Genomic DNA, 27,543 nt, shown 5'->3' with positions numbered 1-27,543 from the left:
GTAGGTGGGGCTGTTTGGTCTCCCCAGTCATTCATGCAAATAGCAGGAATAGAGGTAAATTGACAAAAAAAGCCTTCTGAACTGTGCCGTAGCAGTGCCATTTCTGAAAAATATAGCTTATCCCAATTCTTAGCTGAGGATGTTGTCCCAGGAAGCTTTCTGTAAACTACCATGTAGAGAAATCCATTGTTGAGAGAGCCAGGAGTGGGGCAGGATCTGACAGTTGTCAGCCATTGCAAGCCCAAGCCTCATCTTGCCCTTTTCACTTTCAGTTGCTTTGAAGAGAAAAAGGTAGTCTTTGAGAGATCAAAAGATATTCTTTACAACTTCCCATACCCGTTTTCCTGCAGGGAGCAAACACTCCTTTTCCTGCTTTACCTTGAGCATCTTGACTGCTGTCAAGGGCTGGTCTGCATCTGTGATTGTCTTTCCGTAGCTTCTGCTTTTTTTTTCAGTCTGTTAGTATCAAGGACTTTAGTCCTTGGCTTTATTGTTGCTCCTCATTTACCAAAGCAATGGAAAAAAAGTCACAGTCTTTGCTTCTTGCCATTGTGGTTCTCAGTACCAGGAATAAAAATGGCCCCTTAAAGTTCTTCTGCTTGTTAAGAAAAAGCTGTAGTAGTAGAAAAAACTTGGGTTTTAATTAAAAAAAAAACCCAGCTTGTTCTTATCATTATAGCAAAACAACCCTTTTTTCCCAAGACCTGCTGCAGAAACTAAATTTAAATTTCTAATATTAAATGGAAGCAGTTGCATACCTGTGGTCTTTCTGCATGTACATTTCTTGCTGACACCAGGTCCTGTCATGTGGACTACCAGGCAAAACTCCTGCTTCTATCCCAGAATTCAATTCTGTTTGAAACTCATGTAAGCTATATTGGTGAATTCAATGTTTTCTCCCTCTTTATTTTAATAGAAAGTTTAAAATGTGGCACAGAAAACTGCTCTGTTTTTCTCCAGAACTCTTTTTCCCTACACTATGCTGCTGCTTGTTTTTCTTGAGTGTAGATGAGTAGTGTAAAAGTGACTTTAAAAAAGAAAGACTTGGAGCAAGAAAGGGCTAGCACTGACATTCAAACCTTGATTTTTCTTTAGATTACATGTATTAATGTTCAGTATTCTTAACATTTTGTTGATAGTCCTTGTTCCATTGGTTTTTCCATTAATATGTTCTGGATAACACTAAATATATTTCACAGTAGATGTGAAATCACAGAGAGCAAATCAGTCTTTAAATACTTATGTGGAAAACTCTTTTCTAATGGATTTCTTCCTTTCTTCTGGACTGTTTTTTTAACATAAAGAATGTGGCACACTGTTTTCTTCCATGTATAATGGAAAGGTATACATGAAGTGTGTCACCAGTGTTTTAGCAGTACGTAGGAGAGGGGCTGAGTTATTTCCAGTTGTGAGGAATTATCCCAGTCATGAAGTTGAAATTCTGGCCTTCAGAGCTGGTGGTTTAAAATGTTTTTTAGTCCTTGGCATGTCTCTTAGTACTGTCAAGAAAGGGGGATGCTACTACCAGTACTAGTAGTTATGTCAAGTGTGTACTTTTTGTGGGTGAAACTAGGATGAGGACTAAGACCTGATTTTTAGCATTTACGTTCTATTGAATGTAAATTGATTTGTTTCTGTTGTTGTTACTTCTGTTGCAGATTAGTTGTAGATATTATTTTCCCACTTGGATGTTAGAAGTTCCACCCCATTGAAAAGGACTGACTTGTACAGAGGGAGTAGAACTTGATACAGTGGGGAACATGAAGATAAGATCCTATGTACTCTAACAGAGTCTCATCTTCTCCACCATCTAGAAGTTCCATTGAAAGGAAACCTTGAAGGTTGCAAGACAAGTCCAAGATGTGCAGTTCAGTTGCTCCCAGGCTGTGGTTCTTAACAGACCGTCGCATCAGAGAAGATTATCCTCAGCAGGAGATCCTGAGAGCACTAAAGGCCAAGTGCTGTGAAGAGGAGCTAGATTTCCGGGCCCTGGTGATGGATGAAGTGGTGCTGACCATTGAGGATGGAAATCTTGGTGAGAATGAGCTAAGGTTGGGAATGTGCTGAAAGGATACTTGGAGAAAGATTGTAAAATGGAGCATCTGTACTCATGAATTCCATGTGTGCCAGACTACCATACATCATTTAAATCATGTAGTTGTGCATTATATCATGTTCTTCAGGATTTATTGTGATAATCAAATATAATTGTTAACTTTGCTGATTTGAATTAGAACTATTTTTGCCTCCCCTTTGTAGACAGAGAAGAGGGTTGCTTTAGTTTGTTGATTCCAGGATAAGGACTATAGGATTTCTGAATTAAGAAGAAATTATGGCGTTTCATTTTTGCATAGGTACTTGGAGTTAATAGGTCACATTTAAGAGTTTCAGGGGGACATTTTTCTTCTGTTTGTATTCTGACTCCAAGATAGCAAATGCATTTGAAATAAACTAAAAGGAATTTTCAATGGACAGTACCAGTTTTCATGGAGCTAGAGGTGACATAACTAAAGCATGCTGCTGCACAGATGTATAGTTACATATATGCCAGAAAAGAACAGGGCTAAAAAACAAAGTATGTGCATCAGAATAATTTGAGCTGTTACTATAGCTTAGAGTGTTTTAAACTAAATTTTAAGATTTCTGTTATGTTTTCCTATTGGCTTTTTTATTTTCTGTGGTGATTAAAAAGGAAAAGCAAGAAATTAAGTTTTTTTAGAAATGTTAAGTAAAATGATTCTGTAGATAGTAGGCTTATGGTATAGGGAGAATAGTAATACAACCACTGTCAAGCTGTGTAACACTATTACATTTTTTTGGGTAACTTTTTGATTTGGGTTTCCTAAAGGAAGGAGACTGTAGTGTTGTTTTGTACTTTTACCTCTTCAATTTCTCTTCCCCATATGTAAGTTAAAAAAAAAAAAAGAAAAAAAAAGAAAAATTTGCTGGAGATCCAGGGAAGAATTAAGTTTCTAAGTTGTATTAGAATAATTCTGTGTGAAAAGCAAATATAAAAGTGCCCTCAGCCCTTAAGAAAAGGCTGCCATGTGATCTTACAGCTTGTTCCTTGTTGGGGAATCTGTATAGGAGGGAAATCTTAAAACTGACTCTGGGACAGAACTTTGGTCAGAATTTGTACCTTATTATAGCATGAATCAGTCAAGCATAAAAAAAATGCATGGGGAAACAGGATTTTTTTATTCTGTTATTACTAAACTTTTATTTACTTATTTTTTCTTTTATTCTGAGGTATCTGTGATTTTTATCAGAGACTTGAAATTCTGCAGGATGTCTTCATATAAAGGCAACTTGTTGTCAGAAGGACTGAACATCTTACAGCTCTGATTACGCTGTCCTTTGAACAGCGTGTTCTGCAGAGGCAGCCATCCTGGACTAGCTGCAGCCTCTAAGATGCATAATTGGTCCTTCAGCATTTCAGTATTGTTTTTATTTCTTGGTGATGTTTTCTTCTTTCCTGTCTTGTGCCTGCTTTGGAGGAACTGAATATGGCGAGCACGAATCATTGGTCTTTTTTCTCTCTTCCATTTAGTGTCTCCTAATGCTGCATCTATTGCAAGAAGAAAAGAAAGTATGCAAATTAGAAGACTAATACTGAAGCATGTGTAGTACAAGAATGAGAAAAATTAAGAAAATATCTAGAAAGAGAATGCAAAAAAGGAAACTATTTTCATACAGAATGTTCATTCAAAATTATGTACATAACTGACCTTTTGAAAAGGAGTGAGATAATCATGCTGGCAGATTGTGGATAGAAATTTTCTTATAAATAATATGGACTGGGTAATTGTGATTTTTTTTTTGTTTTGTTTTGTTTTTTTGTTGGAGGGAGTGTGTGTGGGAGTTTTCTTATGCCAAACAATTCTTTCTCTTGGAGAGAGATGAAAAATCTTCCCTCTTTTAATTTTTCAGTTTTCTTTTCCCTAGTGCTTGCCCATGTGTTTTGATAGGTATTTCTGGTGAAGGACACAAGCCAAAGTTTTCTCTTTGATTTTCCTTGTTAAAGTCCTGAGTTGGTCTAGGAAAAGGTGTCCTAGAACAAAATCCAGGAGGTGATGCATTGTGCCCTTTCCGTTACCCACTGTTGTCTTGAGGGGTCCAGGTTGAGTAAAATTTTGTGTAACACAGTGGAGTTGATGAAGAGAATGTATCTTCAGTAGATAATAACCTGCTTTGCTTTTAGTTCTACTATTATTTGTGTTGAAAGCTTAGCAATACAGGGCTCAAACTCTGATGGTAGTATATGGTATTGGAGGAAGTAATAATTAGGTTTTCACTTATTTACGCTTGTGATTAGAATACTTTTTGTCCTTTAAAACCTAGGCAGTTTCTTACATAAATTGGTAAAAGATTGTTATGTTTGCAAAGTCAAGTTGGACATCACAGGATGCCATTTAAAACTTTAAAAATTTGGTATTTCTGTAGATGATATGATCAGTGATACTGAAATTATTTACCTTACAAATGCAAAGCAGAGTGGAAAAGACACTTAGGAAAATTGAGCAGAACAGTGAGATACATACCAAAATTGAAAATTGGCACTTCCACCAATTACGTGGTGTATACCTTGACAGTGTAGCACATAAATATTGCTGAAGCCCAGAGACAGGTGTGGAAAGCTGCTGTGATGCTGAGACGGAGTCTGTGTATGCCAAGGAATGGTAAGATTTTACATGTACCTGATGTGGCCAAAGAGAGAGGTTATTTCAGTCAGCGGGCACAGCAGTAGTGACTCATCAGGGCATTACTCTGCTGTGCTGCAGGCTGGGTGGGAAGTATAGCTGCATTCCCAGGCCAGCCAACAATCCTTGCTGGTTCTTTTTTCTTCCACAGCTGAGATCTGGGATGACCCAGCATCCCAAGCACTCCCAGCATCCCCAGTACTGCTGCCCACATGACGAACGTGCATGCAACTCAAGATCCACGTTAGGTGTCTCAGCACAGCATGAGTCCAAAAATGATTGTAAATGCAAGCTGAGAGGTGTAGAATTAATAGTTTTTCCTTTAAGTTTAGAAGGAAGCTCTTGAACTGATTTATGCTGAAACTATTTTGGAAATAGTTCAAGTTCAACAGATAGTTTTTGAAAATAGCTATGGTTTGTGCCTTATTTAAGAAAGAGCCTTCTTACACGTGCCATGCATTCCCATTTCCTTTGCACACTGGCAGTAGTACTCTGTAACAATCTCCAAGGCAAAAGCAGAGTTAAAAATGAGTGGAAAGGTCTAGCTGCATAAAACAGTGAATATTTTTCTGCTGCTTTGGTGTGCTGAACCTGCTGAAATGGTTACTGAATTGGACATGCACAACATCGGTGCACAGGAATGGACAGGCATGCACGTATGGAGAAAAATAAAGGGTGATACTGAAGCTGTTCTGATTTAAACTGGCTCAAACAAACAAGCCTAAGTTTCTTAAGAGCTAAATTCTTGGATGCTAAACCAGTCTGGTATGATCTGCTGCCGAACGGAGGAGCTGTGTTCTTGTCCCTTTCCAGCCTTGCTGTTGCTGCTTGCCTTGTATGAGGACTTCATGTCTCTCTTGGCTTGCTTTCATGTTGTAGCTAAACTGATCTAATTCAAAAAAAGGTTGACCAAGTCCTCTGCTCGTTTGCAGGATCTGGCATTTGTTTGAATTGGCTAATCCAATGGAACACTAACTCTGCCCAAATAATTAACAATTTTCTGTTGGAATAGCTCGCTGCATCAACCCGTTTTGTGGCCACACAGTTGCTAACTCTAGTACATGAGGGCAGGGAAGAATGGGGTTGCTCTTCTAGGGAATGGCTCATATTTATGTTTTATTTAGTTGTAGCTTCAAGGCATACTTTAAAACAGAGGAATTTTCTTATGGTTGGGATGCTTGATAGTATTAGTTTTAGAATTTTTGTGTGTGTGTATGTATTTCTTTGAAGTTATCTGGTATTTACTGCTGTAGGGAAAGAGCTGGATTACAGAATTAAATGGATAGTTGCCTAATCTGGTTTGGCAATTCCTATATTCATTTGAAATACATAGCAGGTAATTTAACAAAACTGCATGATATTTGCAGACACACATCTGAAGTCTTAACAATGAGTCCTGTTAAAACATGTAATTTTAAACTATTTGTCTAAGTTTGCTAGCACAGTGATATAACAGGCTTGGGGAATTTGAAACTAGACAAATTAAAGCCTGTGAGCAGGGGTGTGCAGGGTGGGATGTGGATGGAGGTGGGGGAAGCCTGTAGCGAATAAGCATGCTGTGAGACTTTGTGGACAAGAGACAAAAGATAATTCTTTGGTTTGTCTCCTTTTTCTGAATAGAGCACTCTTTTTCTTCTCACCTGTGTTTAGGACTTGGCAGTAACCTTACCCACAGACTACACAAATCACCTGTAGGGAAACACAGTTGAAGAATTGTTCGTTGGTGAAGAACATGCTAGGGAAATTTGGATCTTTCCTTCGTTAAAATTACATACAATAATATTTTCATTAAATTTCTTTGCTACCAGAATAGCAGAAGTTAGAGATCACTGAGCCAGCGATGTCCCAATTTCTTTATTGTAGGTTTTTAGGATCTCCATGTTTTCTGTTACTGTCCTGTGAAGGAAAATAGTTTTAAGGGAAGTTGTTTTCATGAACTTTCAACTGTTAACAGATGCTGGAGCGAGTGGAATTGCAGTGTCCTAATGCATAAAACAAAGTGTGAACTTCTTGGCTTTTCCTTTAGGAATGTAAAAGCAAGCGATCAGCCTAGGTGAGGAATAAAAGGGACATAATAGTCATCTGTTATTAAACAGTAGTACTTTGTGCATAGTCAGCTGGCTTTTCTTAAGTCAGATGGATGGCATCTGGGATCTGATCTCTTGTCTCCTTCTGCAGAGGAACTATTTAGAAGATAGATTCTTCTAATTTGGTAAAGGTTCCTGGTGTGCTGCTTTAGGCATTTGGGTTTCCTGTGTGGGCCTGAGATTTGCGATATTAGTCATTATTTTGCTTGAGTCTTTAATCCTGAAAAATCTCATTTTTTTTTCATATGATCTGTCCTTCATTTCTAATTCAGTCTGGACTAGTAACAAATAGTTGTGATCTCTTTTTTTTTTTTCTTTTTCTTTTTTTTTCTCACTCTAACGTGTAAGGTTGGATAAGAAATCCCTGTGTTTTCAGTGTAATGTAAGAAAATCATTCTTATCAGCTAGATCCATGATGAGAGGGATTTTATATCTATGAAATGGTTGCTACATCAAAACACTTAGTATTTTTGAATCATCTTGAAGTCACCTAAAACCTGCCTTCTATCACACAATAGGGGACGTAACCACCTCTTCCTGCTGGCTGTTTCAGCAGTCCCCTGGCACTTGTTAGTCCGGTGGCACACCTTACTGGATGCGCTTTTCCTGTGGTGTGCAGCAATGGCTCAGGGAGTGATGGAGCAGAGGCAAGTGGCCTCGGCAGGGTGCCTTTTTGGGCAGCCATTGCCTCCTCTGCGGAGTTGGGACATTGGTTTGTAATCCAGTAGTGGTTGCTGCAGAAGAAACTGCATTGTGTGCAAAGAACTGGAAGGTGGTTAGACATGAGGTTGATTTTGTGTTGTTGAAAGTGGTGGGCTCAGAACCACTTGAAATTGTTTCTGATGGTCTTTCACTGCAGAAACCGGTCACTTGCCAGTCTGATGTTAAACCTCATTGAGCTGTAAGTGTTGCTGGTAGGCAGGTACAGGGTATGTAGAGGGCATTCTGGAATTGTAGCTGTGTTTAGAGATGGGTGACTATGTGACCACCGCAGCATTAGATACCTTGGTCAAACATATATCTAGTAACAAACCAGCAATTCAGACATCGACTTTATTATCACAGGTACATATTTTAATAACAGGGCATTTTGAGAGCTGACACATGTTTCAGGAATAATTGTTTTCTTTCAGAACTGTGACACCAAACACGACTTTCTTATGATGTATATAGGAAGAAAGGATTTATACTCTGACAGTGGCTGTCCTTGCAGTTTTCTTCCTTACTGTCAGGGATTTCTACTCTTACATGAATGATTGCCTGTTATCTTAAACAGATGCTAAATAACGAAGGTGAGCAACGAATTTGATCTTCTCAAAATTGTTCTGTTTCTTCAGTAAACGTCATTGTGTCATCAGTGGTAGATAAGGGCTCAGTCCAATGCTACCTTTGCAAGGTGGAGAGGTAGGAATGTTTCTTCATGGAAATATTTTATGATGGACAGAAGTTTTTCATTTGCATATATTCTAGAACAGTCAGCCAGGAAAATCAGACTTGTAGGACATGTCATCTTGAACATACGTGCGTGTTGTCATCTCTGAAAATGCTAGAAAGCATTGCCGACTTTTAATTAAGAATTCTTGGGAGTGGCCATCTGGGGGAAAAACAATGTAAAAAAGACAAAAGCTAGATGAAAGAGGTGTTTCTGTAGATCACAGTCAAGAAATGAAAATTAGTTTAACGTTTCACAAGACAGTCTTTAACTGGCCGAGGGTTTCTGTGTCACTTCAACAATCCCTGTGCCAGTGCTGTGTCACCTAAGCAAGTTGTGCTGGCACAATTGCCTGAGCAGTTGCATTGTGAACCAGGTCTGCATCCTAGTGTAGTTTTAAACCAGCCTCTCCTTGGTGGAGGGTATTTTTTTTAAATGCTGCATCAGTTCTCCAAGGCAGGAAACAACATAACTGCACAAACAGTAGTGTGCTGCAGCACTTAAATCAGGAATGCAAAGCATGTATGTGTTGAGGGTGTTAGAGATTAGGAGATACCAGTATCAATACCACAAATATTGCTGTGAAAATTTACCTTATGAAACGGACAACTATACTTGCTTTACTGGATCTGTGATCAGAGAAGTACTCTTATTACCTGTCCTTTAAGCAATGACAGTAGCTTCAGTTTTCTCCAGGTCTAGTTAATCATTTGTGAATGATGGGCAGTTGATTGATCCTCAGTGACTGAATATGAGAGAGACTGGTACTGGTGGACTTTATTCAGTGTTAAGATGGGTCTTCTAGTGTGCAGACCTGTGTTTTAACCGTTTTAGAAGTGCCAGTGGCTGTGGACAAGTCCCTTTATTCTCCTATTCTTATGAACTCTAAAGTGTGGTGAAATACCGGTTTCAAGAATTACACTTTCCTTTTATATCAGCCCTTTGTTGCATGAAAAGACTGGAATGAAAAGGAGAACAACAGAAAACTGGAATGAAAAGGAGAGCAAGAAAAAAAGTGTCACTAATAAAACTACCACTCATTTTTTATTTCCTTATATTGTAAATATTTGACATTTACAATGTCACAAAAATCTGTGGTGGTGTCCTTTTAATGATTGTTCTCTGAATGGAAGAGCTTATGTGATTTCTGTATCTGTTTAAAGATCCAGTCCATTTTAGGATTAAAAACGGGATACAGAGCTTTAAGATGCCTTTATAATTGTAAAAAATTTAAGCAGGCTTTGGTAAGCAGAATGTGTTATATGTGCTCTGACAAAATGAGCAGAATACCTGAGAGCAAAGATATTCTGCTCATGTTGTCAGAGAAACCCTGGTAGAATTACACTAATTAACTGCTTAACTGCTTTAACTAATGGAAGGCTTTCTCGTACAGTCGGGTTTTCTTGCTCTCTGCTTCCATATAGTGCAACTGTTGAACTGGGGACCATCTTGCTGTACTTGTTACTCGACACATCTGTGAGTAAAAGGTGGACTTTTTGGTTTTGTTTGTTTTCTTTTATTTTCCTGAGAGGGTGTACTCCTGGGTTTTTTCTCGGCCCCCCCCCCCCCCCCCCCCCTTCAGTGAAATTGTACCAGTTAAGAATTTGATTTCCAGATCCTAGGATTATATTTTCATGAAAGAGAGGGGAGAGGAATGTTCTCCTTTCTAAGCTGAAGTAAAAAAGTAATCCAATTGAATACTTGCACTGTGTGTTTAACATGAAGAAAGTTCTTTTTTGTTTCGGATACATGATATTGCATGTTATAGGTAGGAATACTGGAGAATTGAACATGCCCATTACTGGCATAGTGGAAGAACAGAGACTGGAAGAGACAGACCAGTAATTTGATGCGTTTTGGCAAGGGGTCGGGTAAGGAGACTAAATACATCAGTGTTCTCTCCTGGATTTTTCAGCTGAGAAGGGAGGTGGGCTGTACTTACACAGTAAATAGGGTAGATGATTTTGTCTGCAGTAGTGGTTGTAGTGTAACATCACTGAAATAATACGCTCAAAATCCATGCTACCAAATCCTGTTTCTTGGCAATTTCTGTCTAAAGAAGAATTAGATCTGGTAGGGAAACACAGCAGTCAGAAGATCAATAAATATCTCTACAGAGTATCTAAGAACCTGATTTGAAAGTGTCTTCTAGGTATCTAGCCTGTTGTCTGGTTGTGTTGGTACAGCCCTGTGGAACTCCTTGGTGGAGAGAGGGCAGCATTTCCTTTTAATTTAAGTTTTTGCAAGGACAGAAGAAAAAGTTGTTTGTAAAAGTTGTGTAGGTGTTCCCTTTAGTTGTTCAGAATATAAAGCTATTAATTATTTGAGAAGTAGTTTAGGAATAGAAATAAGTAAGTAGCATAGTCAGAGCTGTTGGATCACAATACAGATGTGATGCTCCTTACAGGTGTCTGATATCATAATGCTGGGCATCCCCAGTCACTGGGAAGTTGTAGTGGAGGGGGTTAAGCCAGCTCAAGCCCATTGCGCTCTTCCAAAGCTCTTTTGGGTAGTTACTCAGTTTTTTGACTCTAGGTTGGGCTGAGCCCTGTATACGGTCCCACCGTGCTGGCCTAGTTATCTCAGGAAGACGTTCATGCTCTTGCTGCTCTCCTGGACAGACATCTGTACAACTGGTTGACCAGTTGATCCACTCAACTGGGAATCAGCCAGTCCCCCTAACGGTTATAACCCTTCACCTTAAAAGCCACTTTCTGGTCCCCATTGTTGTGGTATAACATCAGCTTTCTTTGCCACAGGTGTGGTCAGTCACATTCCCACATTCTTCCCAGAGCTCCACTAGCACATGGCTCTTGCCCTTCTCTTCAGAGCCTTCTCAGGAGTTTATTGATCCACCACATGGAGAGAAGAGCTGGCAGTATATAGAATCTGGAGTTTGGAGCATTTCCCTGGGTGTAAGAGACTTCTCTTACAACTTACGTCTTAAGTGGAGAAAGTAATAGAATAAAAGTGTTTCTCTTCCTGGGTTCCTGCCCTGATTTTAGAGATACAATATTTTCATCTTTGACCTGGTAGATGTTTGCTTCATGTAAGACAGAAGAGATTGATACGAACAGAGAGAGACCAGCTCTGTGTAGCCTAATGACTGTCAGTATTTGGATTCCATACCCAAGTAACTGTCCTTCAATGATGAGGTAAAAGAATATTACTACCACCAAATGCTTACTGTGAAAAGTGCTGAAATCCCTTCGTGAACCTAGTATGAAAAGTCAAGCTGCTTCTTCCAAGTGTCTTCGTGCTCCGAATAGTACTGTGAAGGTCTTGAATTAATGAATTGATTCTCTTTCCCCCAGCCCTAATAAAAATCGCTGACTTCATTTTTCAGTTAGCTCTTGAAGTTGCTTAGACCACCCAATTGAGAATTAAATCCAAAGATTTAATTTTTGATAGAAACATTACTTAAATAGATTAGAACAAATTAAATTTGTCACTCAAGAGAATCACGGCCTTTATTGCTTTTGTTAGCTTGTTTTTGCTATTTTGGGACCACTGGTTTAAACAGTATTTTATAGAAGTGACAGTACCATATATCATGATGGAACATAAATGTATATGTTGTTTCAGTACAGAAGAATCTTGACATATCAGTAGTAGATAGTTTTTGGAGATTGAGATACAGGTTTTTTTCAGTTGTATAACTGTTTTACTCAGTAGTCCCCAAATAATTTTAATCTGAAACTTTTAGTCTTTTTAAAAACACAGATTAAATCCTCAGTAATATTCTTGTAGTACAAGTGCAATGGTTTGCCAAGTTTGCCAATGCAGAAACAATATATAGGAAGGGTCAGAGATTTATCTTAAGGCACCACAGTAAGCAGAAGACTTGATTTATGCCCATGACTAGATTCCTAGCTGTTTCCTTCAGTGTACTAAGACCAGTGTTTCTAACTTAACTTACTTGGTTTATGCTTTGACATCTGAATGGGTGACCTGACTGCTGAAATTGCTGATGTACTGACATGATGTTTACTTCCTGTGAAAGTCAGGATTTATTTAAAAGTATAATTTCAGGCACTCAAGATAGTAAATAGATGAGATGTCCTAATCTGTAATGCCTTCTTCCATGCTTTCCTGTTAGAAGAGTGTGTTGCTTGCTTTCTGTCTTACGTCTGAAAACAAAAACATGGTTTCATCTGTTGGCCAGGCAAGTGACACTGATAGAAAATTGGTACTTTGTTTAGTTTGCGTGAGGAAATCTTGGGGTTTAGTACTGATAATGTTAAGTGACACACTGTGTCTGATGAAACATTGTATGAGGTGTTTTTTGACATTGGGAGTGGGTCTCGTATCAGCTGTCTCAACATTATAATGGGCCCAAACTTTCCATTATAAAACAGATTTTTACTGTTTATAATTCGTCCTTCCTTATTAATATACACTCCCCCCCGCCCCCTAATGTCTTAAATACCTTATTGAGGGAGTTCTGGAAATTGTCTACAAAGTGATTTAGTGGAAGAAGGGCACTTAATAGAAAAACACACTCTTTTTTTTTTTTTTTTCCTTCTTTCCCTAAATTTCTAAGGATGTTTTTGGAAGAACTGAGGTGGAACAGGAACTCAGTTTGGCTGAAGTGGCTTTTTCTTGTTATACCTGTGAAAGTAGACATAAATTTGTCCCATCCAAAAAAATAGTCTCTTAAGCATCATATTAAGCTTCACAGCAAAAACATTTGAAACATACCCCTGTATTATGCAAAAAAAGGACTTCTGGTGTGGCTTTGTGTGCTGTGAGATGGACTACAGTTTGGTATGAGCACACAATTAAAAATGGAGATTTTCTTTTGTGTTGGTTATACCTCCTCGCACTGAGACAACAACCTGGATGGAGTAAATTTGCTCCACTCAAATATAGCAGGGACAAGGAGAGTGAAATTGGTTTGGGGACTATGGTGTCAGTGAGGAAAAAATCTGGTGTGAAGGCAGCACGCTTTGCAAACATGCTGGAAGAAGAAACAGTATCAGGAAGTGACGGCAGTGAAACTCTTGCTAGATAAGAAGATGCTTCCCTCAAGAAGGAAATTGCAGCTGGAAACGAGTGGGATCATGAGTTGTGTGTTGAAACTTTCTTGGGAAGAGATGCAAACTGAGCAAGTAGCCTCAGATGGAGAGCAAGTTTGGAAGCAAGGCAGGAAACTGAGTGGTTAGAGTGGTATTCAAAATTGCAGGCAAAGAAGCTGTTTGACAGTAGGAGAAATCTGCACTGTGGAAATCAACTAGAAAAATAAAGAGAATAGAATTGAGGGTGTGCCAGAAGGGAAGCAGAAGCATAGGTGTTACATGTAGGGAGATGAATCCTATCGGGGGTGGGTGGGGAGTGAGAAACTGGGGCAAAGCAAGCTGCATGCAGTAGTTGCTGACTTCCAGTGCCTAGAGTGGAAACAAATCTTCCAGACCTTTTCTGTCCTGCAGAGAAACATTCCTCTGCCAGTTGGTTCCACAGATACTTGCTGACAGTGGAGCCCATTCACCTTGAGTGCTGGTCCACATAGACGCTGCTGACCCAGTGCTGCTGACAGTTGTCAACTTAAGTGTCAGTTGTGTATAGTAGAAGAAACTGTTCTCACGTGCTAGTCCACCAGTGTCACGTGTGTGTTACTTAGGTGCCAAGTGGTAACGTTTGCTTTTGATTATCTGCAAATGCAAGGATAAAATACTATTATGAGTGGCAACAGCAAATAATCATAAATTAGAAATAAGCAAAAAAAAGTTTGTATTTTTGACTCTTTTGTTTTGTGTTTGTTTTCAGATACTATATTTTATCACATGCTACTTTTTCATCAGCCTCCTTAAGGTGCAGGGTGTTCTGCTGTGGAAGCATAGCATACTGAAGGAGAGGATGCTTTTTTTGTGGTTACAGGAATTTGTGGCAATTGAAGCAGAACATTGGTGGAGGAAAAGTGTTGGTGTGATTTAAATTGAACTGTTCAGAAATCGCCTTTAATTGCATGTGTTTTGCATTTTTTTGAGTACCCAAATTTGGATATTAGGATCAGCTTTGTGAAAGTGCTGGATACTTGCATCCACAAATAAAATCAATCAGAGTAGCATCAGCAACTAAGAAATCATAGTTTCCCAAATATGGCATCTGAAATTTCCCCTTTTAACACTTATCTCTGTATTTCCCTTCCACGTATGGGAAATCAGTAGAGTACTCACTGGTTTCCTGTGGTGTTGACAAAATAAATAGAGATTGTGAAGCACTTATTTATTGTTCTTATCACAGTAACATCTAAAACTCGCGAAGAAATTAATAATGGTGTGTTTCAAGCAAGGATTTCAGTATACCAATCTGTGGACAACACACTGAACAGTATAAAAGAAAAGACAGTGCTGAGTTGCTGCTTGTTAAGTGAGTGCTGTACCTCCTGTGTGTACGTTAGATAAATGCTGTGGGGAAAAGCAGTGTTTGTGTTTTTGAAGACAATATGTGGGTGGGGTAGCAGATCAGTGCTACAGATGTATCCTTAGTTGTGGCTTTTTCTAACCTTTATGTGCTTGACTCTCTGGCTTTAATGTAGCTTTTTAATGAAATATTGTATACACACATTCTTTCTAGATAATGTATGTGCAGTCACATAGGGACTGTGCTGGATGCATCAACACTATTTACTAGCCAGGCTTTGGGAAACGTAGATGTAGGGAAAAACAGGAGTGATGTGATGATAACCAATTACTTGGGTAACCCAGTACTCTGTCTGAATATTTATATATGGATATATTTATGGATAGATATATTTACGTTCAAGACATATGTATTCTGTCACTGTTACTGAGGAATTATTTTACCCATCTAAATACCTGGGGAGGTTGCGCTTGTGTCTTGTTCTCCTTCATACTTGTTTCACGATACATAAATTGGCGTGTCCCCATTGTTACTGTACTTCTCAGCCGCTTTGTAAAATGGCTTATTCCACTCCTGCAATTCTTGTTTGGGTTCTTTTGACAGTACTGCTTTCAGTGTTTCTATTTCATATTTATGAGGAGCCTTGCAGGCTGTTTTTCATGGTTAAGAAAATCTGCATATATGTATAAAGAAAAATAATGTATTACTTTTGGATATCGACGTGCAGTATTGGACCTTCTGTTCGAGGATGAGGAACAGACCCACAGGGTGAGCTACATTCTTAGTTCTGTGGCCAGGCAGGAGGCTGCGCTTTGAGTTGAGTCTTCTCTTCATATGAAGCAGGAAGGGAGCACTGGTGAACCTGACTGAGCCTGCCACGGTAGAGGCAAGTAAATTGTTATGATCTTGAAATTACTTAGGAGTTCCAGGATTTCCTGCACTAACCACGTGTATCTCTTAGCTCAGTGTTGTAGAAAGCAGAGCCATCCAAACCTTAACTCTTCACATTGTTGAGGGGTGGCTTTCATTCCTATATCATGCCTTTTCCTTCTCAGTGAAGGTGGGTTTTATTAATAACAAAAGAGGCTGTGTCAGGTTCTCCTGCTAGTGTTACTATGTGTCCCTGACTCAGATGATACTTGTGAATATCCTGTAGACTAAGGTTAAAGGTTTAGCTCTCCTTTGGAGCAGCTCTTACTTGTTCCACAAAACTAGATTCGAACTAGAATGGTACCTAAGGGGGACTACCCTTTGTGGCTCTGACAGCTAGCTGCATTTTTCTGTGAATTGTTATGAATCCTGTATTGTTGGATGATTGCTTCCACCAGGAGGACAGAATGGTGGTGAGCAAGGCATGTTTTCAGTTGTTTGTTTATAGCTCAACAATTAAAGCTTCACAGCTTTTTTTTCCCTTCCCTTTGTTACTTAGCTTTCCAGACAGGATTTGTCTTTGCCGTGTACTGAATTTCTTGTTAAATCTCTTTCCAAGTTTCATTATGGTCAGGGAATCAGGCTGTGGTTCGCCTCACAGCTGTCAAACCTATAGATGTGCTTTCACTGTGATGAACTTTATTTTTGTTTTTTTAATGACTGTAAAAACTTGTCAGATGATCTTGATTGTGCAGAAGAAATGAAGGACGTTTCCCAATGAGCTCATAAATGTAATTTGAGCTGTGAAGTAGTGTGCTGTGGAGCATGCATCCGCTGTTGCAGCCACCTAAGAGGCCAGGCATACAGCAGGAGCATGCCAGAGAGAGTCATTGAATAACTGAGATTAGAATGGACCTTTAAAAGTCATCTGGACCACCCTTCTGCTCAAAGCAGCCGACTTGAAAGGTAGAGCCAACTCTTCAGTTAGATCAGATTGCTTGGAGGGATATCCAGTCGTGTTTTGAGCATCTCCAAGGATGGAGCCTCCATAGCTGCATCCATATACATGGAATACATGGTCACAACTGTGTTTGCAAATTCTGTCTGTTGCTAGCCTCTTGGCTAGCTCTGCACGCCCCAGAGCAAATCTGCACCTATGTGATCTGCTCCTTTGTGTGGAGCATAAACCCTGCTCCTCACTTTCACAGCCTGTCCTTCTGGAAGACCCTTTATCTATTCACCACGGCACTCAAGGCGTATGTACTATCCAGCTGCCAGGGAGGAGGGATTATGGGTTGGAGTCATGGTGTAAGTGTAGGTAGAGAGAAGTTACTTAATAATAACTGGAAGTTTTTGAGATGTGCATGTTCATATCCTGCTTCCTTTTGTTTTTCTGTCAGTCTTCCCAGGATCATTCTGGCCTAAGACACTCCTCCTTACATACTTGGGAATAAAGGTGAGGCAGGATTCTGAAAGTGCATGCCCTTTGTGGATGCTTTGAGGTGAATAAGGTCTGTGGCTGCAGGTGAAAGGGATGCTGTATGTGTAAACTGCATGTCTTCATGCTTGTAATTGTCATGCTCGAACAACGCTGGCACCTGGGCCTTTATAGCAATTTTGCTTCAAATTTTTCTCGCCTGGTAGAGTGGGAGCCACTGGAGAATCCATTACCTGCACAGGACAGGAGAGCAAGAGTTGGAAAAAAGAGAAATTGATCCGACTGGCTTGTTTCTGCAAAGTTGGAAGCTGGGCTAGCGAAGTAACCATAGAGTTGTAAATGTAGGAAGAAAAAACCCCTCGCTATAGACAATTCTACAGTCTCAGAAGGGCACTATCTTGGCAATTTAAACTGTTCAAATCTTTGTTGTTGTTGCTGTGACCTGGCCTCCTCTGTTGCAGTTGACGCCTGGATTGCTCAGATCCTACAGTGAGCTGGTTCAGTTTGCCATACCTGCAGAAATCAAATTCCACAAAAGAACAGGAGTTTCCTGCTGGTGTAGGAAGCTTACCTGCTCACCAGTGGGTCTGATGAGCACTAGTGCAAGTGATAGGGAGGGGTGGTACTACATGCCACTGTAGGATTGTAGGGGCTGGGGAGTAAAACTATTGAGCAACAGTGACTTAAATTGTCTTAGAACCACAGTGTTAGGTGAGTGTTTTGTTCAACACAGGGATTTCTAAACAGGTGCTCATTTCTTTCCCTTTCTTGCTTGGGTCTTCCAAGGTGCATAGCATGCAGTGAAACCTTTTCCTCTGAGAATTTTCAGTCTTTTCAAATTGTTACAGGCAGAGGCTAGGAGTGAACGTAAATTATAATTCTGTTACTGAGAATGGATCAGGAGTGGCATTTGGTAATGAGATTTTTATGGTTGTGTTGCTGTAAAGTGGAAGAACTTGAAGAAAAACGTAATTGGCAAATATTTAAAGGAGATTCTTAGAGGAATCTGTGGAGGAGTGAGATAAATGAGCTAAGGAGACGTGTTATACCTGATGCTGGCAAAAAAAGCTTCTGTTTCCCATCTCTGCCGTTGATTTCTTTGGGATGAGATTGGTAGCCCCTCAGTGCTTCTTGTTTCTTTGTAAATTGAGCAGATGCTTACTTCAGAAAAGGCAAGACAAAGAGAGCCTTAGAGCTTATAGTGCAGAGTAAATTCATATAAAGATATTTATCAATTTGCAGGGATTGGTAAACTCAGGGCTACATTTACAATCTAGAGATTAGCAGTAAAATAGCTCATCTCTTAAATGTGTTACCCTCAAAGGTCAAACCAAACTGACAGTGGGGAGTGTCCCTTCTGCTTGCTTTACTCTGCTGCGAGTACAATACTACCACTGCATGATTTTTTCATTTGACTGGTCTTGCTGGAAGGAGTATATACCTGTGTAATTCTGAGGAGCATTTTCTTTTAAGAAGGTAGTTACAGACTCCTTGGAATGTCTTAATTAGGGAACATACTAAGCAAATGTCTTAATTAGTTATCATCTTTTTGGCACTAGGTGGAAGCTTCTGCATCCAGAACAGGTGAGAAATAATACTGTTGTGTTATACTTGTATTTTCATTGCAGTATGGGCATGGAGGACGTGCAGCTACTGCAGTGTAGCTTTAACCCTCTAGAGCTGGGAAGAGGAGACAAGCCAGTTGAGCTTATGGAGTTGTGGGGGAAAATGCATTTCTTCCTTCTCTAGCTTTGCTTTGTGTATGATCTTACACTAATGTCTGCCAAAACTTAAGAAATTTTAGGTTATATCTTTTGGTCTAGAACCATTTTTTTTTCTTTTGGCCTTTTTTTTTAAATTTTGGTGTAGGAAAATACTGTACTCGTTAAGAGACCTGAAACTGTTGCGTGTATCTGAGTAGATCAAGTTTTTCTCTGACATGCCAAAAAAACATAAAAAAAAAGATACAGAATCTCACTGTTAGTAGGAGTTGATGTTAACCTCTTCAAGCTTCAGAGTCAGTTTTAACCCAAAATTTTCCTGAAATATCACTGTTAAATTCCTTCCTTTAAGAAGGATACACTTGTCTCTGAAATAAGTGCCCTAATTCATTAATTCAGTGCAGTTTTGAATAGAAAGTCCTTGGACTGCAATGACACGTCAAAACACTAAGCTGAGGGGTTCTTTCCATTCCCCAGAATTCAGACTCAGTTAAACATGTTTAGGAGCACTTGAAAAGGACAGATAGTTTGATATTATTTATTAAAAGTTTCTGACTGTGGAAATGCTTTTAGGTGTCTTTTCTATTACGGGAGACAGATAGGAAGGATGCTTGATTTTGTTACAAATTGAAAACTCACACGGGATACTTCTCCGTTCAACAGTTTGCTTAAGTAATAAAAGGGTGAATTACTAAGATGAAAGAAGGTGGTGTTTGGTAGTGGAGAGAGTTGAGGTGCATAAGTTATGTGTTTTAAAGGTATTTAGTAGATTTTGGCATTGCAAGGAAGATTTTATATTCATCTCAGATGGGAGGAGAATCTTTTACCATTCTGGGTTGCTTGACTTCTTCCTCTGGATTTCTTTCTGCTTTTGGAAAGACCTTTCCAATTATCCATTTTTTTTCAGGTGTGTCCTTAATTTTTTTTTCTTCACCTGCTATTTAAAATGAACAGAAATTGGACACTTAAAACATGGGAGAGACTGACTGACTGTTAAAGAGTGGAGGGAGTTTTCAGTAAGGTTAGTTTACATATATTTAGTCTCTGTTCTTGTTCTGTAATATTTTAAGACTTGCGTCTTAGGATGGTATTGTTTAATGCTTATGACTTTCTACATTTGAGGGTGGTGGGATTCCAGAACCTGTTATTTCTAAGGCTCTCAGTGTTGATGTGCTCTGGATAGATAATATAAAAGGACATATATCTGCTGCAAGTGGATGTTCTGTCAGTTGAGGATGCTTTAGACTTTTAAAGCGCTGTAAACCATGCTTACTTGACCCAGGAATGTTCTGAGATCTCCTAGTGGGAATCATCGTACAAAAATCCTAATGAGATACAAGAGGTCTCGCCTACAGGCACACAGAAACTAAAAGATTGTGTCTGGATTATAAACAGATGTCTGGTTTTGCTTTTGAAGCGTGGTCTGTGCTGAGCAGTGGTTTTAGGTAAAGGTTTCATCATAAGGCCTGGGTAAATTTACAGGTCCTGGCTTCCAAAGTAAGGAGGCCTTGTTTCCCTCTTCCTCCCCTGTTCCCAGTTATGCCATCTTTTCTTTCTTGTGTGGGCACTTCCACTCATCTTCTAATCACAAGCTAATGACATTTGCTAAAAAACAAAAACCAAACCCACTTGTTTCCACCCGTCAGTTTTCTGACATTCAGGTTTGTTGAGGTGACCAGTGGTACAAACATGGGTGGGTACCAAAGTGGGCTCTTAAGTGCAAGCAGTAGGGAGATGGGTATAGGAATATCTTCTTTTGATGACAGCACATGGTCCGCTTGTTTTGTTTCCTGCGTGTTCACTTTTCTCTTAGCTCTAGCAACTGCTGAGTCTCTAACTCACGGGTGTTTGGTTGGGTTAGGATCCTACTGCTGTTGTCAACTAAAGCAGGTTGGGTAAGCGGGAGAGAGGTAAATAGGGGAGAAGAGGACAGCTTTTAATTCAGATCTGAAGTAACCATTCTCATAAGTTTCAGTTCTTCACAACTTACTAAGGTTTGCGTGGTCTATTCCAGTCACATCTCTGTTTTCTAGGTCTGTAACTTTCCCTTCCTTTCGCAGCCTTACTCTTTTCTTAGGCCTGGTACATGCTGCCTTTGACACTAGTATGATACTGGCTTTTCATTTGGAAGTGCTAATCTGTGTTTTCAGAGTATTCACAGATCATTAAAACATTGAGTTTCTAAGAAAATTATGATTATGTACAAAGCATTTATCATAAATATTAACTTTGAAATAGTTTTGGTACCATTTTGAGCTGGTCTGGTTTTCAGTACATGCCTTAGGGTTTTTCCTACTTGTCAATACTAGGCATGAGAGATGTACCAACAGATCTTTAGTTCGCATGATATTCGATTGTCAGGATATCATACTAATTTGACATTCACATTCACTGCAGATTATCTGAATATCTTTCTAAATTGATCATCTTATTTAAAAGCCATAATGCAAAACACAAAACATAATCTAAAGGGAGTAGTACAGAGTCTGCTGTAAATAATTAAATAAATAAAATCCTTAAGCATAGGGCTGTACTCCTGGCCATTCTCACTGCTTTCTGTTGTTTCTGACCAGTCTTGTTCAGTGATACCCTGCTCTGGTATGTATTCTCAGTAGAGACAGATAAGTATGTGCTCACTTGTCACACTAGTTCTACAGTTGACTCAAATATTTTTTTATGGCAATGTAACAGATCAAACTCTAGAAATTGCTCAGGGATAACAAAAAAAAAAGTGTTGCTGGTTTGGAATTAATTTAGAGGAATTGGCTCACCTGATTCATTTTACAGCCACATGAACACTACTAGCACACAGGGAGCAGTGTAAGGAGATTGAGTGAGAGTACTAGGAGCAGAATAGGACCACTTTTTTTTAAATGCCAGTGCAAATGCAGGTCCTATGACTCTGCAACTATAGTATTAAGTGAAAAACACAATAAAATGCTTCCTAACATAAATACAGAACATTGCTGAAAGAAATGGTCCTGCTGTCCCCTCACACTTTAGGTGTTCCTATTGCTTCCCTTGCAGTGTAATGATTTCATGACTTGGTGAGCTGTTAGCTAGTTATCAAATGCAAAAACAATCACTGGTTTTCTTTTTCTCTTCTCCCCCCACCTTTTTTCCCCCTCCCCAGAGCAACAATCTGATGTGACATCCTATATGGTTGTATGATCACTAGGTCTGATGCAAGGTGAGAATTAAAATATGGGCGTACAGGAGATGAGATCACTTTTTTTGCTGCAGCACACAGTTGAACCAGGTTAAATATAACATGAAACTGTATTTTAGACATTTCTCGGGACACTGCATTAATGCTCCACCAAATTCATCAGCATCCCTTCATACTGTTTTTGAGCAGGTGAGGTTACTGAAGCTATGGTACAGCACTTCCACTCCCATGGTCTACACAGTCAGACCTTGAAGATCAGGATGTTAGCACTGAAACAGTCTCACTACTACTGATGTGCAAGCTTTTCCTGATTATGGATACTACTGTTAACAATTTGTGTTACTGTCGAACTTGGGAATTGTAATCATGCATCAAAAAGGCATTCCTTGTTTTAATAAATGTATAGTCTTAATATATTAAAAGAATGACCCAAACCCTTTCTCTTAGCAAACTTTTGGAATTACTTTGCAGCCTTTAATCATCGAGGAGAGGAACACAAGTTGATAAAACAAATAGGAAAAGTGCTGTATTAGACCCCTTCTAATATTTTTTGAGAGCTTTCTTTCATATAGAGTTTCTTAAATGAGGCTTTTCCCTGTTACCTTTTTGTATTTTGCATTTGTAGTTCTCTTTTTCTCTGGCCAAGAATTTTTTCCTTCCTTTTAGAGAAAAAGCTAATAACTAAAAGATAATAAAAAATATTAAAATGCTTTGCGTTCTTTTTTTCTCCCTTTTTTTTTTTTTTTCCTTACTAAACTTAGACTGTTCTTTTTTTCTGCTTTTGGCTGAGATTCTTTCAAGAAAGCTGAAGTTACTTTAAGCATGCTGCAACAGGCTTGGTGGTAGCAGTGGCCGGTAAACCTGTTCTTGCTAATCCAAATAATCTCTCAAATCCTGGTCTACTTCAGGAGTAATTTGAAAGATACAGAAAGTTTTAAGATGACACTGACACCGAAAGAAGTAGAGGAAAGCGTTCCCTATTATCTACCTGTTTTTGCTGCTCTGCTGCCTTCTCAGGTTGTCATGTAGGTGTGCAGATACTTTTGCAGGTGAAGTGGGGAGGCATCATGGGATTTGGAAGCAGCAGCTGCAATAACAAAAGAGCAGGACTGTTTCTGTGGCAGCTGACTTGTGTTGATTGTAGTGTTTGTGTACGAGTGCAGTAGTTTGTGAGATGTTAGAACAGATTGGACTTTCAATGCCCAAAAGGCAGTCTGCCTTACTCCTCACCTCTCCTTGTCTCTGCATAACCACCCTTTGCTCTTGCATTATGGGATCTGCTTAACTGAGGTCTTGCCTCACAAATGTCTCATGTAAATAATGGAGCACAAAACCTCCTGAATGGTGCTCTGCAAATGTAGCTATCTGACCTGACACATGGAGAGGATGAGACAAGTGCCAGAAATCAAGCAAGGGAGAGTGGAATTGTACGGTCAGAACAGGGCAGTGAGACTGCCTCCTTTGGTTTTGTTGGTAAGTTTGTTCTCTCAGCTATCTTGTGAAACCTCACCCCAAACTTAGTTTCACTTTTTTTGGGCTTAAGCTGCTGAGAGTAGCAGTGGCGGTCTCCCTTTCATCATGCCTTGTTTTTTCACGATGATGATACTAACAACTGCAGACCTATGGTAAGCTGAAAACACTGCCTCCCCCATTGGCTTCCACTTGGTCGCTAAAACCCGGACAAAGGAGAGATGATGGGAGCACATTGCCAGTATTGTGGTAAGAGACAAGATTGTCCTCATGCATGTCAGCTCTGGCTTAGATCAGGAAACCCAATGCTTTTTTTTTTTTTCCACATGTAAAAAGAAGAAGGTAAGTACTTGCAGTGTAGTTGCTGCAAATAAATTTTAAAGGCACGTAGTGAGTTAGGGCAGGATACATAAATCCTAATTGTGAGCCTGAGCTTTCTGTTGATATGAGGAGTTGTTATATTCATTGAGAGCTTTGGGAAGTCTAATACACAACAGACAATCTACTTGCTGCTTATGTAGTGGCTGTATAGCATGTGTGGATGTGTATACTTGTGTAAGAATTGGGGGACGTTTTTGCAACATTGACGTCAAAACCACCTCCCTTGCACTCAGTCATTAACTTGAGCTGTGAGAGACTTTGCTTTGTTACAATTCAAGTAATTTAAAACTTTGATCAACAGCTACTTTTATTTTTTAACTTCAGTAAATTTAAGTGGATCTCATCCTGAGTATTTTTGCTTTAAGTTGGATATGGAAAATACTTAAAATTCTTCTAACGTTGCCCAGAGGCAAATTAGAAAAGCAGATGTGTGATGAGAACTTTAAATAAACTCAGTGGTAAAAGCAGAAATTGACTTGTCAAGGTGTTTGAAATCGCATCTTTTCCAACACAGTTTTGTTTTGTTTAGTGAATCTTTTGAGTCCCCTCTTGTGGCATTTTTCTTTACATTTTTTTTTTTTTTTTTTACAGCGCCCCATTTAAAATGCATCTTAACAGTTATATCACTAAATCATCCATGTTTGGGAATAGGGCTAAGATTCTGTATATTTCTTTCTATACTTGTTTGAATGTCTTTTAAGTAGTCTCTGGAAATGAATTTTTTTCTTAGTGATGAAAGTTAATTGTGTGAGTGTTTATATACATATAATAATGGTAGCTAAGGCTTTAACATGATTTCAGTATAGTTTGTATACTTACCATAAAATCAATTCTCAGAGCAAAATGGTGGCCTAGAATTAATTTGTGTTTGTAACATAACTTTTACATATGGTTTTATGTTTGCGTCCATTCACTTCACATTTATGCATGACTGAAGTGCTTTGGGATTATAAGCAAACAATGTATTGTGACTAGAAATGTAGCTCAAACAGATCTAGCCACAATCAGTCTGCTTAGTACTGATGTAGTGAGGTATGCATGTAGGCATCTGGTCTGTTTTGCCCATGTGCCCAAAAAGAACCCCTAGGCTGGGATGGCCATAATAATTTTGAGCATTGCTGTCATTCCCCAGTTTTTGACCATTTTCAGTAGCCTGTGCACGAATGATTCAGTGTTCTTCCTGGGGAAGGGAAGAGGTTTTCTGATCTGGGAAGGAACATGAAGTAGAGGTTTAACTCTGGTGCCTGCTTGCTTTCTGTTTGGGGCTGCAGCAGTGGCCTTTTGTGAACATTTTCACAATGCTTGCGTTAGGTATTTATGAATTGAAGCTGAAGCTGCTGCTCTTTATTTCTCTGTTTCAGAATAGAATGGCCATAGGACCGTTGTAGAGAGATCAGTTTTGTCTCTGCTGTGTGTGACAACTGTATTTGAACTGCTGAGCTATGGAAGTGTATCTTGGCAAGAAAGCCTTTTTGGTTAAGTTTGTGTGGGGGAGAAATTGACTTCATATTAAACCCATAGGGTTAAATGGTAGAACTTGTTAATTTGGTTTGAAAAACTACCAAGTAGGATAGGAAGGGAGAGAACACCCAGCACAGAACTACTGTAGAAATCTGTTTCTGTGTACACTGGAGTGAAAAATAGCTCGGTAATGCTAGATACCGAAAGGGCTTTTGCATGGCAGTGGAATTTTGGAGGAATTGTGACAACTTATCATTCAAACTAATAAAGTGTGGCTGTCAGGTGGTAAGTGATGCAGGAGAAAATGCTATGCAACTCCAAAGGGGGAAGTTCAGTTTGGTGTTAATAAATCAGTGGATTTCTAAACATTTAGTGCTTAGCTGCTCTTCGAAGGTTAAGTTCTAGTTTAAATAAAATTGCATTTAAAGTGCTATGCTTCACTACATATCACCCAATTTGTGGGAATTTATGTTGCTTACATTTGTTTTATAAGATACATAAAGTTAAATCAACATATTGCAGCAAGCTTTTGAGGTATAGAATAGTATTTTGTTAATGTTAATTCTACTTTTGTTAATTATTCCTAAATTCTGCCCTTCTCTTGGCAGAATATCTGTTTGAAGTATGCAGAGTTAAAAATTTTAGAGATCTACTGGTGTTTGAGTTTGGTGAGGGAATTATATTTTGTTAGTGCTAGTAATCTGCTGGTAAAGTTTGGGGTGTTTCCCTTTTGATCTTTCAAGCTTGCTTTTATATGGCAATTAGAATGAAACACATTTAATTCTCTGCAAGTAAACTGTAAGTAATTATTAAACAGTTTAGAACTTTAACACAAATATTATGCAGTGTCTTGTGGCTGACAGACGTCGGAAGGAGGAATGAACCAGAAATAGTAACGCACTGTTTTGAGAACATGAGTGAGTCTAGGTTTGTAGAAAAACTCAGTGATTTTTGTTAGAACAACTGATTAATTGGGGAGAGCAGGTAGCAAAATGTGATGTCCTCAAAATATGAGGAAAGGTTTGTGTGATGGAAGGCTAGCTTGGTTTTCCCAGCTGAGTAAGTTGAATGCATTATAGCCTGCATGCTGAGTGACTGTTCATTTGGGAAACGTTAGCAACTCCATGGATGGATGGATGAATAAATTGGTATAATGAGGTTGAGAGAGCTGGAGACTTTCAGGATAGCATGCAGATCTCTTGAGGAAAAATCTGGGTAATATTTTTGGAAGTTCTCAGTCCCTGTTAGCTTCTGTTGGGAATGTGATGGGAGCTGGTGTATGTTTAGTGCTTTTGAAAATCTGCTTCAAATTTTGTTTTTTGGAATGTATGCATGATGACCATGCATTGTTCCACTTGTATGCTATGCCTATTAGAAATGTATTGCATCTATTGGATCCGTCTGAATACTGAAACACTTTTTCCCTGCTTTGTTTTACTTACGTATTTCAGAGCAGTTGACTTTTTATTAGGAGTTTCACCGGAGGCAGTCACTGATGTTTAATTCTTCTGAGAACTGGCTGCCTGTGGCAGCTGTGGCTGCAGAGGTGAGGATTCCTTTGGTAGCTATCCATGCTCTACAAGGAATAATTTAACCTTGTTGATACGTTTTTAAACTTCTTACAGTCACGCATATCTCATATTCTGTGAAATGTATATATTTGGAAGTCAGTTTGAAAGAAGATGTTTTAATGGCTAGAGTCTTTCTATGTTGCTGGATCTGTGGCAGCACTGAATAGGGAACTTCTGCAAAACCCACCTTTTGTGCATCATTCTTGCTGTTTTGAACGATTTGGTCAGAAATGTGGTATGATTGGTCATGAACTTCCATGGGTAGCAAGGCAGCTATCAGTTGTCTTCAGGCACAGGTTGAAAGGCTTGGTGTTTTTCATCATGGAAAACTGTTTACTGATTTAGGTTTTTCTGATGTACATGTAGAAGTAAACGTAAATGTAGTATTTCTCCCTGAGAAAATTTCTCCTTTGTTACTCTTACGTCAGTGTCCTTTGGTTTTCTTCCCCAGGCCATAGCTTCTGACATTTCCAGCTGCTTTAGTCTTTTCATCTATCATAGTCTATGAATTAATACTGATAAGAGAAGCTTGATGTCAGCAATCTGATTTACATGTAAGCCTACCCAGATCATCTTCTGCTTGTGTTTTGAATACTTAAGGTATTTAGCTTTGTATCATACCATTTTATTGACAAAGTTGGCTGTGGTTTTTATGGTCATATGCTGTATTTGAAGACCTGAATTTGAGTCCTAAGTACTTCATGGTCTTGGTGACTCAGTTTGCTTTTTTTTTTGACTGTTTTCTGTAATCATAATTTGGAATGAAAATACTTTCATAAAATTATTTGATAGTATTTAGATTTTTGTTAAATCATTTGTTAAAAATGCCTGATGTTTGCTGTAATGAGAGTTAGAAAAGTTGTGCAATTATTTTTTATGT

General features: G+C 38.9%; 1 protein-coding gene across 6 annotated transcripts in view; it reads left to right on the top strand.

The window, feature by feature from the left end:
• RIMKLB (ribosomal modification protein rimK like family member B) overlaps positions 1-27,543 on the top strand; it is a 58,320-nt gene that overhangs the window by 6,443 nt on the left and 24,334 nt on the right. For all 6 annotated transcript variants that reach the window (XM_055808902.1, XM_055808901.1, XM_055808903.1 and 3 more), the window contains exon 3: positions 1,815-2,035. In XM_055808902.1, coding sequence (XP_055664877.1) covers positions 1,861-2,035 — 175 coding nt within the window. In that variant the 5' untranslated portion in view covers positions 1,815-1,860. The remainder of the gene's footprint in view (positions 1-1,814; positions 2,036-27,543) is intronic.

This window comes from Falco peregrinus, chromosome 6 (genome assembly GCF_023634155.1).
Source record: "Falco peregrinus isolate bFalPer1 chromosome 6, bFalPer1.pri, whole genome shotgun sequence".
Taxonomy (NCBI): Eukaryota; Metazoa; Chordata; class Aves; order Falconiformes; family Falconidae; genus Falco; species Falco peregrinus.
This window is presented reverse-complemented; position numbering and strand designations above follow the sequence as displayed.